Source organism: Pan paniscus, chromosome 9 (genome assembly GCF_029289425.2).
Source record: "Pan paniscus chromosome 9, NHGRI_mPanPan1-v2.0_pri, whole genome shotgun sequence".
Lineage (NCBI taxonomy): Eukaryota > Metazoa > Chordata > Mammalia > Primates > Hominidae > Pan > Pan paniscus.
In genome coordinates this window covers 117,445,953-117,460,431 of record NC_073258.2, presented here as the reverse complement: position 1 = coordinate 117,460,431, position 14,479 = coordinate 117,445,953, and the positions used below count along the sequence as shown (strand labels likewise).

At 40.7% G+C, this 14,479-nt stretch overlaps 1 protein-coding gene across 2 annotated transcripts in view; it reads left to right on the top strand.

Annotated features, from left to right (window-relative positions):
• The window catches only part of BUD13 (BUD13 homolog), a 29,992-nt gene extending 18,429 nt beyond the window's left edge, over positions 1–11,563 (top strand). The window contains exons 6-10 of one of the 2 annotated variants that reach the window (XM_003820090.6): positions 547–652; positions 1,318–1,456; positions 1,775–1,959; positions 2,498–2,579; positions 11,161–11,563. In XM_003820090.6, coding sequence (XP_003820138.1) covers positions 547–652; positions 1,318–1,456; positions 1,775–1,959; positions 2,498–2,579; positions 11,161–11,254 — 606 coding nt within the window. In that variant the 3' untranslated portion in view covers positions 11,255–11,563. Of the gene's footprint in view, positions 1–546; positions 653–1,317; positions 1,457–1,774; positions 1,960–2,497; positions 2,580–3,375; positions 3,503–11,160 lie in introns of those variants that run through there. The other variant, XM_055094869.2, reaches the window with a different exon arrangement.
• Positions 11,564–14,479: the final 2,916 nt, after the last annotated feature.

Below are 14,479 nucleotides of genomic sequence, written 5' to 3'. Positions count from 1 at the left end.
ATTATTCCAATTTCGTTGCTTAAGGATATCAAGATATACTGTGTGCTTCATTCGTGGGCTGATTTGCTATCTTGATACTAAGTGGAAATTAGCAAAAAGTTTTCATTTGTTAGATCTTCTGTTATTACCGTGAAATATATCCACAATTTAAGGATCTTAGGTTTGCTTGAGTTTGTACTGTAAATGGAATATTTTATCAGTATGGGTCTCTAATGGAAGGCTTAGTACTGTATACTGGTTTTTGATCAGATGACCTGAGATAATCTTCACGTGTGCAGTTGATACACTGAAAAGTCAGAAATACAAATGCGTAGCCCTCCATTTAATATATTGTTAGTGTTTCTGCTTACTCTTAAACTTGATGGTTTTGATGATGGTTTTCTTTTATAGTTTTTGAATCCTATGGTAATTATTGAGAATATAAAGCTAGAGTTTTAGGTTTAATTATTGCTGGTCATTAGACACAAATGCAACTAACTGTGTACCCATGGAGCCTACTGTCACATCATCTCATTAATGTTGGATGCTCCCTTTTCCGTTGCATAGGCTGCACACATGTATTCTGGGGCTAAAACTGGGTTGGTGTTAACTGACATACAGCGAGAACAGCAGGAGCTCAAGGAACAGGATCAAGAAACCATGGCATTTGAAGGTAAAAATATGAAAGTGCAGAGACCAATTTAGGCTCATACTGGTTTTTTTTTTTTTAATTTAGCTTATTGTACCTGATATTTTGAACTTTTAATTGCTATCAAATTTCAGCTCTGGTTTTATGCATTGTTGTAATTTCTCAGTGAATCCCAGTGCTTCTTTCCTTCTTGAAAAATGCCATTTTGCCCAGGCGCAGTGGCTCATGCTTGTAATCCCAGCACTTTGGTAGGCTGAGGCGGGTGGATCAGCTGAGGTCTGTAGTTCAAGACCAGCCTGGCTAACATGATGAAACCCTGTCTCTACTAAAAATACAAAAAAAAATTAGCCAGGCATGGTGTTGCATGCCTGTAATCCCAGCTACTCAGGAGGCTGAGACAGGAGAATCGCTTGAACCTGGGAGGCGGAGGTTGCAGTGAGCCAAGATTGCGCCACTGCACTCCAACCTGGGCAACAGAGCGAGACTCCATCTCAAAAAAAAAAAAAAAAAAAGGGAAAATGCCATTTCTTGGGCCCAGTGCCAATATGCACCAAGATGTTGGTAGGAACTACTTTGTTCTGGCTGCAGAAGTTCTTATCTAGCATTAGAATCCCAAGCGGTTGATTTGATCTCTTAGAATGTTATGTCTGATTTTGATCCTGATATTTGAGTATAATTTTCCTTTGCAGCTGAATTTCAATATGCTGAAACCGTATTTCGAGATAAGTCTGGTCGTAAGAGGAATTTGAAACTCGAACGTTTAGAGCAAAGGAGGAAAGCAGAAAAGGACTCAGAGAGAGATGAGCTGTATGCCCAGTGGGGAAAAGGGTAAGGGAACCACTGAAAGGGTAAACAAGATGGCAGTGACTGGAACAAGTCATTTCTCTGCCCTTCTGATCACTCACTTTCTTATTATGCCTTCAGAGCTGTTATCAGTAATGGGAAATTTGGTGTGCTGAATCTTCTTCCTAGGATATTGATATATTCCACACTTCTAGTGGGTATTCTGGGAATTTTACCCTGCTCAGTATTTGCCCTAGGGTACTAGAAAGAGGAGATTCTCCAAACTTAGCAGTATGGTCCATCTCGTGTAGAAGTGGAAATGTCATACAGGATAGCAAACACTCTTGGTTCTTTTTTGCCCAGGCTTGCCCAGAGCCGGCAACAGCAACAAAATGTGGAGGATGCAATGAAAGAGATGCAAAAGCCTCTGGCCCGCTATATTGATGACGAAGATCTGGATAGGATGCTAAGAGAACAGGAAAGAGAGGGGGACCCTATGGCCAACTTCATCAAGAAGAATAAGGCCAAGGAGAACAAGAATAAAAAAGGTGGGACTTCTGGGAATCATCAGCTGGAGGTGACTTGTGAAGAGAGAATCATTAGGATGCTGATACATAGCTACATGCAAGGAAGGATTTCCCAAATAATTTAAATTCATTGTATTTGTGAGTTTAGATTCAACTCAATTGGTCTTTCTATATAAAAATTTTTCCAGGCCAGGCGCAGTGGCTCATGTTTGTAATCCTAGCACTTTGGGAGGCCGAGGTGGGTGGATCACCTTAGAGTTCGAGACCAGCCTGGCCAACATGGTGAAACCCCATCTCTACTAAAAATACAAAAAAAAAAAAAAAATAGCCAGGCATGGTGGTGCACGCCTGTAATCCTGGCTAGTTGGGAGGCTAAGGCACAAGAATTGCTTGAACCCAGGAGGCAGAGGTTGCAGTGAGCTGAGATCGTGCCACTGTACTCCAGCCTGGGCAACAGAGTGAGACTGTACTAAAAAAAAAGGAAAATTCCACATTGCCATCCAGCTCTGAATTAAACTATGTCATTAACTGAATACTTTTTTCTTACTCCTCTCATTAGTGAGACCTCGCTACAGTGGTCCAGCACCTCCTCCCAACAGATTTAATATCTGGCCTGGATATCGCTGGGACGGAGTGGACAGGTAAGCCTGGGTATTTCTTACATTTTCTACCTGACTGTAACCTTCCCTAACCACTCGTAAGTTGCTCCACACTTTATTTCATTCTCTGCTTTAATCACAAGGTGAAAAATATGCACTTTGCTTGCTTCTATTTCTGAGGTCCACAAATCCTATTTCTCATGCTTGGAACACTCCTCCTGTTTCCTTTTCATAATACTTTTTAAAGCTCTGGACAAACACCTCAGGTGGTTCAGATAAGACACCCTTTGTTTTGGACATTGGTTACTTCTAATGATATTTTGTAAGGTTTAGAGGGGTTGAGTGATGAGTTGTAGTCTGGAGCCTTCTATGTGATATATCTTTAAAAGGTAGCCTCTGAATCTTTATTCACTTTATGGTTTTAGGAGGCAGTCACTGTTAATGTCTTCCAGTCCTCTACCACCTCATCTGTCTACCTACCAACATCTGTACCCACGTACTCTAACTTCCTGTTATGATGGATGAATATTTGCTTCCATCCAAAGTCAGTTTGTGTACTCACATATTAGATCCCATCTCCTCTTGCCTACTAAAGGACATTGTTTTAGTATCTAGCACAATAATTTTTAAACTTTTTAATCTCAGGACCCTTTTACAGTCTTTTTTTTTTGAGATGGAGCCTCGCCCTGTCGCCCAGGCTGGAGTGCAGTGGCGCAGTCTCGGCTCACTGCAACCTCTGCCTCCTGGGTTCAAGCGATTCTCCTGCCCTAGCCTCCCGAGTAGCTGGGATTACCGGCGCCCGCTGCCACACCCAGCTAATTTTTTGTATCTTTAATAGAGACGGAGTTTCACCATGTTGCCAGGCTGGTCTCGAACTCCTGACCTCAGGTGATCCGCCCACCTCAGCCTCCCAAAGTGCTGGTATTACAGGCTTACAGGATTACAGGTGAGCCACCATGCCCAACCACTCTTATTTTTTTTTGAGGCAGAGTCTTGCTCTGTTGCTCAGGCTGGAGTGCAGTGGTGCGATCTCCACTTCCCGGGTTCAAGCAATTCTCATGCTTCAGTGGCCTGAGTAGCTGGGATTACAGGCACGTGTCACCATATCCAGCTAATTTTTGTATTTTTAGTAGAGATGAGGTTTTGCCACATTGGCCAGGCTGGTCTTGAATTCCTGGGCTCATATGATTGTCTGCCTCGATTTCCCAAAGTGCTGGGATTACAGGCTTGAGCCACCGTGCCTGGCCTACACTCTTAAAAATTACTGATGACCTCAAAAAGCTTTTGTTGATGTGGATTATATATATTGATATTTACCACATTATAAATTAAAACTCAGACATTTAAAAAGTGTTTATTCATTCAAAAAAATAATAAACTAATTATGTTAACATAATTACTGTATATTTAAATGAAAAATAATTACATTTTCCAAGTGAAAAAACAGAAGGATGGCATTGATTTACATTTTTGCAAATCTCATTAATGTCTGACTTAATAATAGGTAACTTGACTCTGTATTTGTTGTGATTTGTTCAGTTGAAGTATAGAAAGAAAATTTAGCCTCACACATAGGTAGTTAGAAAGAGAAGGCATATTATATTTCTTAATGTTACACAAAAACTCAACAAGTGCTGGTTTCTTAAAGGTGAGCTATGTGGAACCTGAAACCAGATCAAAGAACTTTCATTACTGTTATATTAATTTTTTTAATACTTTGAGTGGATCTTTTACCCATGCATGATTTTATAACATCATGCATTGGTCATTTGTAAAATATTGGTTTGCTGAGTTTTTCAGACCTTCCAAATGTTGACATATTTCCACTATACAATATCAGAAAATCACTTTTGTTAACATCACTTCTGGTCTTATCACAAAACTCTTTAAATAATGGAAAGTTAAAGAGTTCACAGTTTTTCAGAATTCTGATTTACACTTGAAAGTTTAAATGTTATCACTGGCATTTCCATTGCTTGAGCTATTTCCATTTAATAGCTTAATTTCTCTGCTGAGATTTCCCATCTGTTCATTATGAGATATTTTCCTCTTCTTGAAAATATTTATGATATGTAATTGGTGCTTTGAAGTCCTTCCTGTCTGTTAATTACAACATTGGATTCACCACAGGATTGGTTTCTATATTGGCAGCTTTTTCTTCAGTGTGTATTACATTTTCCTGTTTATTTACCTGTCTGGTCACTTTTTTAAATTGTTACTAGACATCATGAATGATACACTGTAGAGACTTTGAGTTCTGTTACACTGTATTGTCAGTTGTTTTCCTTCAGGTAAAGCTCACTTTGTACAATAGCTTTTTATAGATTCCATCAGATTTTGTACCTAGAGGGTCTTCCATCTTTGCATACAGTTTAATTTCTTACTTTACAATCTAGATGCTTTTTGTTTCTTTTCCTTGCCCTGTTGCATTAGCTAGCACTTCAGTGCAGATGTTGAATAGAAGTAGTGAGAGCAGACATCTTTGCTGTGTTCCTAATCTCAGGAAGAAAACATTTAGTTTTTGCAACACATTTATTAAATGTGTTGTAAGCTCTATAGGTTTTTTGTAGATATCCTTTATGGAGTTAAAGTTCCCTTCTATTCCTGTTTTGCTGAGAGTTTTGTTTTCAGGAATGTATGTTGGATTTTGTTCAAAATATTTTCTAATTATCCTTTTGGTTTATTCTTTGCTCCATGGGTTATTTAGGAGTGCATTAATTTCAAATATTTGGACTTTTCTAGATATCTTACTGCTATTTACTTATAATTTAATTCCATTTTGGTCAGATAATATACTGTAATATTTTGATCTTTTGAAATTTGTTGGCCAGGCACGGTGGCTCATGCCTGTAATCCCAACATTTTGGGAGCGCAAGGCAGACGGATTGCTTGAGCCTAGGAGTTTGAGACCAGCCTGGGCAACATGGCAAAACCCTGTCTCTACAAAAAAATACAAAAATTAGTCGGGCATGGTGGCAGACGCCTATAGTTCCAGCTACTGTGGAGGCTGAGGTGGGAGGATCACTGAGCCCAGGGAGGTCGAGGCTGCAATGTGCTGTGATTGCACCACTGCACTCCAGCCTGCATGACAGAGTGAGACCCTGTATCAAAAAACAATAATAAAAATGAAATTTGTTAAGATGTGTTTTATGGCCCAGTGCATAGTCTATCTTCTGAATGTTTCATTTGCACTTGAAGAGAACGTATATTCTGTAGCTATATAAGGTAGTGTTTTATAAAAGTCAGTGAGGTCAAGGTGTTTAGATCTTAGATCGCCTATATTCTGGGTTTTTTGTGTTTGTATTTTTCTATCAGTTACTATCAATTGTGGATTTTTTGTTTTAGCTGGTTTATTTTGTTTTTCAACTCTAAAATTTCCATTTAATAGCTTACATTTCTCTGCTGAGATTTCCCATCTGTTCATTATGAGACATTTTCCTCTTCTTGAAAATATTTATGATATGTAATTAGTGCTTTGAAGTCCTGTCTGCTAATTGCAACATTGGATTCACCACAGGATTGGTTTCTATTGACAGCTTTTTCTTCAGTGTGTATTACATTTTCCTGTTTATTTACCTGTCTGGTCACTTTTTAAAATTGTTACTACGCATCATGAATGATACACTGTAGAGACTTTGAGTTCTGTTACACTGTATTCCTCTTAAGTGTGTTAGTTTTTTTTCTAGCAGGTAGTTAACATAGCTGAACTCCAAACTGTCTCCTTTGCAGTGGACCGCAGCTACAATCTTTGCTCAGTTCTTTCAGTTTCTAGCTGCCATTTTTTTAATTGGCCTGATGGTATTTTCTCTGCACATGTGTCATTTAACAGTTAGCCAAGGATTTGACTAGGGTTTGTATGTAGGTTTTGAGGTTCATCTCTTTTGTAGTTCCTTCTCTTCCAAGATTTCCCCCCTAATTTCCTAGCTGTTCTGCCCACTTTGCACTAATTCCTCAAGCCAGTAAGCCTGTGGCTTTCTGCCTTCATGAGCCATGCTGTTTGGGAAGTTGCCCTCCAGCAAATCTCTTTTCACATATAGACTTCATCCAGTTCATACTTACTTTTGGTCACTCTTCCACACCTTCAAATACCTATTTTTTTTGTTTTGTCTAGGTTTTATAGTTGCTAATTGAGGATAGGTTAGTCTGTTCGGGTTACTCTGCAATGTCTAGAATCTGTCTCCCCACCTTATATGGGCCTAAGGCGTTGTCTTCTGTCCCTCGGGGTGCCGTCAAAATCCAACAGCCAGGTGTGGTGGCATGTGTCTGTAGTACCAGCTATTTGGGAGGCTGAGGCAGGAGGATCGCTTGAACCCAGGAGTTTAAGTCCAAGCTAGGCAACATAGTGAGACCCCAACTCCAGAATAAAAAAATTTAAGGCTCTTCTTTCTGATATTGGCAGATATCTATAAGTTGACTGTAGTTCCTCATCTTGGCAGATATCTTTAGGGTAGCTGTGGTTATAGGCTAGCTTACTAGTTGCGTTTGCAGTTCACTGTATGTAGGCTTTTTGGTAGAAGGAGGATTTTTCAGAACACTCATTTGCCATACATACAGCCAGAAGTAGATCTTTTTATAGCACAACCCTACAGATGTTCCCTGCTACTGAGTTTTTGTTTTTTGTTTTTTAATTTTTGGACCCAAAACTTAGAATTCTCCCTGACCTAGTTTTTTTTACTAGTATTTAATTTGTCTTCATCTTTCTCAGTTGCTTTTTTCCACTTCTTGTTCTGATTTTATCCCAGATTTCTTCTCTTATTTCCCTTTGTCACCCTTGCTTTCTTTTTGTTATTCATCTTTCATCATTTTTTCTAGTTTTGTCTCTTTTCGGCCTGCTGCAAGGGAATATTTCCGGAACAGATATATAGTATGTTACAGTTGGAAAAACCCATGAGGTAATTACCCAGCCTCTCTTAATTGAAAGAGAAACGGGGCCGGGTGCGGTGGCACATGCCTATAATCTCAGCACTTTGGGAGGCCGAGGCGGGCAGATCACGAGGTCAGGAGATCGAGACCATCCTGGCTAACATGGTGAAACCCCGTCTCTACTAAAAAAAATACAAAAAATTAGCTGCGCGTGGTGGCGGGTGCCTGTAGTCCCAGCTACTCAGAAGGCTGAGTCAGGAGAATGGCGTGAACCCGGGAAGCGGAGCTTGCAGTGAGCCGAGATCGTGCCACTGCACTCCAGCTTGGGCAACAGAGCGAGACTCCGCCTCAAAAAAAAAAAAAAAAAAAAAAAAGAGAAACTGAGGCCCAATAAATAAGAGTTTGCCTAGAGTCATGCAGTTTCCCTGAGAAAGCTGGAATTAGAACTCTGTGTTCCTGATTCTCTGGTCCAAAGCTCTTTCCACTGTGAGTTCTCCTGCAATTTGTTTTCTGATTCTGCTTAGGATTTGGTGTTTGTTATTCATATGTCCTTTGTATTATCATATTAGTGTAACTCTCTTAAGACCTTATTTCCAAGGTAAAAAACAGTGGTTTCCTTGGTGCTTTGGAATACCATCCATGCTTCTAAGGTTGGAGAGGATGCCATTTATAATAAGCTTCCCTTCTTTTTTTTTTTTTTTTTTTTTTTGAGAGGGAATTTCGCTCTTGTTGCTCAGGCTGGAATGCAAAATGGCACGATCTTGGCTCACTGGAACCTCCGCCTCCTAGGTTCAAGCAATTCTCCTGCCTCAGCCTCCCGAGTAGCTGGGATTACAGGCGTGAGCACCACACCCAGCTAATTTTTGTATTTTTAGTAGAGACAGGGTTTCACCATGTTGGCCAGGCTGGTCTCGAACTTCTCATCTCAGGTGATTCACCTGCCTCAGCCTCCCAAAGTGCTGGGATTACAGGCGTGAGCCACCATGTCCGGCCAAGCTTCCCTTCTTAAAGCCCTCTGTTACTCACTCCACTCATCCCTTAAGGGAAAGTCTTAGCATACATGTTATAAGTGTAAGCAGCTAGGTAGTCGGTACTAGGGATTCCATGATTAATGAGAGATAGCCCCTGAGCCCAGGAGCTCACTTTCAATCTAGAATAGAAGACAGACAGTTTCAATGCTGTTTGGTTAGTGTTACTATAGAAGATTTTCAAGATGTTTTGGGAGCACAAAGGAAGAGTAAGTTGAGCCTTAGGAGGATGTGATCAGGAAGTGCTTCCTAACGGATGAAATGTGGGAGCTGAGTTTTAAGGGATGTTGGTAACCAGCCAAGATAAGAAGGAAAGGAAGGATATTAAAGGAAGAGGGTCCTATATGTGCAGAGTCATAAGGCTATGAGACACCATGGTGTTACCAGGTGGTGGGGGTCCCTAAGTAATTTGCTATTGTTGGATAGCATAAAGCGTGAGATGGATGAGGGAGGTTGGCAGACCGTGATCACAGAAGGCCCTGGAAGCCTATCTGAGGAGCTTGGTCTTCACCCTAGAGGTAAAGGGGGGACACGGAAGGATTAAAAACAGCTCTGCATTTTAGATAGACAAATCCATTATAGCAGTAATATGAAGGATTTGAAAGGTACAAGATTGGAAGTAGAACAGATACAAGGCTTTTGCAGTAGCTCAGGCTGAAAGTAATGAGTGTCTGAACTACGACTTTCAGGCAGTGGTAGTAAGGATGGTTAGTAAGAGAATAGGAAGTGGGGATGTGGTCAGGGGTGAGCTGGTGGGACCTGTTTGCTGATTTGGGGAAGAGGAAGGAGGAGTCATTGGATTTGGCAACAAGGAATGTCAGTGATGACCTGAAAGGGCTAGTTCCTTTGCGTAGTGAAACAATGGCCAGGTTCTAATGTATTAAGGAGTGAATGAAAAGTGAGGAAACAAATAGTGAATACAGGCTTTTTAAGAAGTTTAGATAAGAAGACCAAGAGAATGCTTGGTAATTAAAGGGATTTGAGGTCCACTCACTACCTCCTTGAAATTCACCCCTGTATTGTTTTCCATGACACCCTACTCCTGGTTCTTTTCTCTGATCATTCTTGGCCACCTTTGCAAACTCCTCTTCCTCTGTGCACTTCTTAAGTCTTTCCCAGGGCTCCATCTGTAATTTTTAGCTGTTCTCACTCTATGTGCTCCCTCTGGCTGATTCTTACCTAGTCATGTTTTCAACTATGACCTATATGTACATGATTTCCAAATCAGTATTTGCATCTTGGTCTGGTGTATTTAGCTGTTTGTTGGATTTCTCTATTGATTTAGACTTGAGAGATTTCAAATGCATTGTATTCAAAGCTGAACTCATCAGCTTCTACTGTAAGCCTGCTCCTACTCTTGTGCTCTCTAACTTGCCTCCTCCTTCTTTGTCCTTGTGTACCTAATCAATTAGTGCTACTAATTAGTCTTACTAATTTTGCCTCCTGTGTCTTCTCTCTTCCGTCCCTCTTTATCATTGCCTTCATCATCTGTTGCCTGGACCATTGCAGTGATTTTCCTGCCCCAGATCCCCTCCAGAGTGATCTCTTTGAAATGCAGTTTAAGTTCTTGCTTTAAACCCATCGTTTCTGGATGAAATCTAAGCTTTTTACCATGGCCTACGGAGCTCATTATGCATTGGCCTCTGCCTACCTTTCCAACTTTGACTCATGGCTGTTCCCTTTGTCATACTTCAGGTTCCAGCCATACCAGTTTGCCTTTGGTTTGCTGCACATACCAGGCCACTTCTTATTTCCGTGCCTTTGTTCTTGTTGCTCATTCTGTTCTGAAATGACCTCCAGACCCTTCTGGCCCTTCCATCCCCAGTGCTGTAGTTAACACAGAGCCTTTACTGATCATTCTTGCCCAACCCTCATGTCACCTTTTTATCATACCTCCCCCAAGCTGATTAAGATACCCATTCTGTTTCCATGACACCCCATGCGTATTTCTAAGAGTTTATGCTGTTCTTTTAATTTATTTGTTTAAATGTCTCTCTCTTCCACTAGTCTGGGAGTTCATCAGGACAGATGCTGTGTCATACTCATTTTCATGTAGTGTCTACCATGGTACCTAGTATATAATGAAAATTCAATAAATGTTTGTGTAATGAATGGATAAAATATAAGATGTGGACATCAGCTGAGAGAGAACCAGGCTTTTAGAGAGTGGCAAACGTTTGAAATAGCTGTCAGAGTGGGGGAAGGGTGTGAACAAGGACTAAGAAAAGGATGAATGATATATTGTGTCCCTTTGATTCTATTGCATATGCCTTAAATATTTTCTTTTCTTTTTTGTTTCTTTCTTTCTTTTTTTTTTTTTTTTGAGACAGAGTCTCACTCTGTCACCCAGGCTGGAGTGCAGTGGCACGATCTCCGCTCACTGCAACCTCTGCTGCCCAGGTTCAAGCGATTCTCCTGCGTCAGCCTCCCGAATAGCTGGATTACAGGCACCTGCCACTGCACCTGGCTAATTTTTGTATTGTTAGCAGAGACAGGGTTTCACCATATTGGGCAGGCTGGTCTTGAATGCCTGACCTCGTGATCTACCCGCCTTGGCCTCCCAAAGTGCTGGGATTACAGGCGTGAGCCACCGTGCCCGGCCATGCCTAAAATATTTTCATATGACTCCTTACTTTCCCCGCTTTTCATTATATTGTGAACTCTTCCCTTTCTTTTGAAACAAATGCCCCTTTCAGGGTTCTAGCTGAATAGTATGTCTCTTTTGATTGCAGATCCAATGGATTTGAACAGAAGCGCTTTGCCAGGCTTGCCAGCAAGAAAGCAGTGGAGGAACTTGCCTACAAATGGAGTGTTGAGGATATGTAACTTTCCTGAGGCTGTGGGGGTGGCTGGGCTGTGGTAGTGGGCATAGGCAGTGAGATATCCAGTGGTAACAGTTGTCTGTGCTAATAATTGGAGCCCACACAGACCAGCAACTTGTTGAATGCCAGTTTTGACCACAGAAGAATATTCGAGACCTGATGTTTGGACTGAGGTACCTGTACTTCTTGGGTGTGACAGCACCGGCTGTTGCTGGCTTTCAGAGGAAGCACTGATTTCTCATTGACCAGGGTTTGTTCTTGGTAGGGTTTTTCTTTTTCTTTTTTAAATAAACATGTATTTATTTTTTTAAAATTATCTTCTTAACTGGGTATTCTGTTTTGGGAAGAATACAGGCTAATATTGAACCCGTGGGGATTTGGGGGGTGGTGGTTGAATTTTTCACTAATCTAGAAAGCAGTGTGAGTAAAAACTTTCTTAGTGATAGATCCTTCCTCTGAGAAAACAGGAATTAGTACTAAACTAGACTCAGGAATAGACACACAGATATTTGGAGACATGGTGTATGATAAAGGTAGTGTCACAAGTTAGTAGGGAAGAGATGGATAATAGTGCTCAGAAAATTGGCTTATTATATGGACAAAAATAAAGTTGAACCCTCATACCATATAAAACAAAAATCCCAAAGTGATTAAAGACCTAAATGAAAGATAACGTGATATACAGCTAGTAGGAACAAATGGCAAATGTTTTTGTGCCTCGGGGTAAAGATAAATTTCTTAAATAAGATCCCAAAGCACAATGCATAAGATTTGATAGCTTTGATTACTTTGTAATTAAAGGTTTCTATTTAGCAAAGCATCCCATAGTCAAAGCTAAAGATGGATATGGATTAGGAGAAAATATTTGCATTGTCTAAAACTGACAAGGATTGCATATACAAGGGATAGAATATAGAAAGAGCTTCTGCAAATCATGAAGAAAAAGACAAATGAAATAAAAATATGCAAAAATATGAATAGGTAAAATCTAAAGAGAAAACCAGAGTGGCTCATAAGTATATTACCTCACTAGTAATTAGAGATATGCTAATTAAAACACTGAGTTTCTACCTTACATCTTAGTTTGGCAAAAATAAGCAAGAGACTGATCTGATGGGGAATCAGAACTCATGGAATATTTTCTCTTCTTTTCTTTCCTTTTCTCTTTTCCTTTCTTTTTTTTTTAAAGACAGAGTCTTACTCTGTCATCCAGGCTGGAGTGCAGTGGTGCCTCTGCCTCCCAGGTTCAAGCAATCCTCCCACCTCAGCCTCCTGAGTAGCCGGGACTGTAGGCATGTGCTACACAATTTTTGTTTTTTTAGTAGAGATGGGGTTTCACCATGTTGGCCAGGCTGATCTCGTACTCCTGACCTCAGGTGATCCGCCCGCCTTGTCCTCCCAAAGTGCTGGGATTACAGGCATGGACCACTGTGCCCGGCTACATGGAATATTTCAGCTGGTGTATTCATTTTGGAGAACAAATGAATGAAACTTACTGAAATCAAGTAATACCTAGGGAGCGATATTGCAGTTTTTAATAGTGTGGCTCTGGAGCTATACTGCCTGAATTTGAATCCCAGCTATGTCGTTTGCTAGCTGTGTAACCTTTGGTAAGCCAGTTAACTTCTCTATGCCTTAGTTTTTTCGTCTGTGAAATAGACATAATAGTAACTACCTCATAGGTTTATTGTAAGCTTAGAACAATGCCTGGCACACAGTAGTGTCACAGAATTATTAGCTGTTATTATTATCATTGTCATCATTATCATCAAGTAGGGCAGGCAGCTTCCACGATGGCCCTTAATGATCTCTGCCCTTTGGTATATAAACCCTTGTATAGTCCCCTCCCACAATAAATAAGGTTGACCTGTGTAACCAATAGGATGTACTAGAAATGTGTGACTTACGAAGATAGGTCATAAAAGGTATTAAAACATCTGCCTTGTGCTATCTTGGATCCTTGCTCTGGAGGATGCCAGCTTCCATATCATGAGGACACTCAAGCAGCCCTCTGGAGAGGCCCAGGTAGAGAAGCTCTGAGGCCTCTCACCAACAGCCAGCACCAAATTGCCTGCTGTAGGAGTGAATCACCTTGGAAGTGCATCCGCCAGCTCTACTCAAGCCCTCCCTCAGGCTTGCAGCCCTGATCGACCTTGTGAGAGATCCTGACCCAGAACACCCAGCTCCAGATTCTTGAACCAAAGAAACTCTGAGATAATAAATGTTTAGTATTTATTTATTTATTTGAGGTGGAGTCTTACTCTGTTTCCCAGGCTGGAGTGCAGTGGTGTGATCTTGGCTCACCACAACCTCTGCCTCCCGGGTTCAAGCAATTCTCCTGCCTCAGCCTCCTGAGTAGCTGGGACTACAGGTGCCCATGCCCAGCTAATTTTTGTATTTTTAGTAGAGGTGGGGTTTCACTATGTTGGCCAGGCTGGTCTTGAACTCCTGACCTCGTGATCTGCCCACCTCGGCCTCCCAAAGTGCTGGGATTACAGGCATGAGCCACTGTGCCCGGCCATGTTTAGTATTTTTAAAAAACTGCTTTATTGAGATATAATTTACATACTACACAATTCACCCACTTAAGGTGTATGATTCAGTGGCTTGTAGTATATCACAGAGTTATGCAACCATCACCACAATTAATTTTAAAACATTTTTATCATCTTGTGGGTACAAGAAACCTTGTACCCATTAGCAGTCACTCCCCACTTTCCCCTAACTTCTCCAGCCTTAGGCAAACACTAATCTACTTTCTGCCTGTATAGTTTGCCCGTTCTGGACTTTCATATATTAATAAGATATGAGTGAGACTGTCATATAATATTTGGCCTTTTGTGTCTGGCTTTTTATGCTTAGCATAATGTTTTCAAGGTTCATCCATGTTGTAATATGTATCAGCCCTACATTCCTTTTTAAGGCTGAATAATATTCCCTTGTGCGGATATACCACATTTTATTTATGCATCATTTGATGGACATTCGAGTTGTTTCCACTTTTTGGGTGTTATGAATAATGCTGCTGTGAACAATTCATGTATAAGTTTTTGTATGGATGTATATTTTCTTTTTTATATTCCTAGGGGTGGATATATTCCTAGGAGTGAAATTGCTGGGTCATATGTAACTCCATGTTTAACTTTTTGAGGAACTGCCAAACTTATTCCAAAGAAATGTATGCCGTTCCAATTTCTCCACATGCTTGCCAACACTTATTATTTGTCTT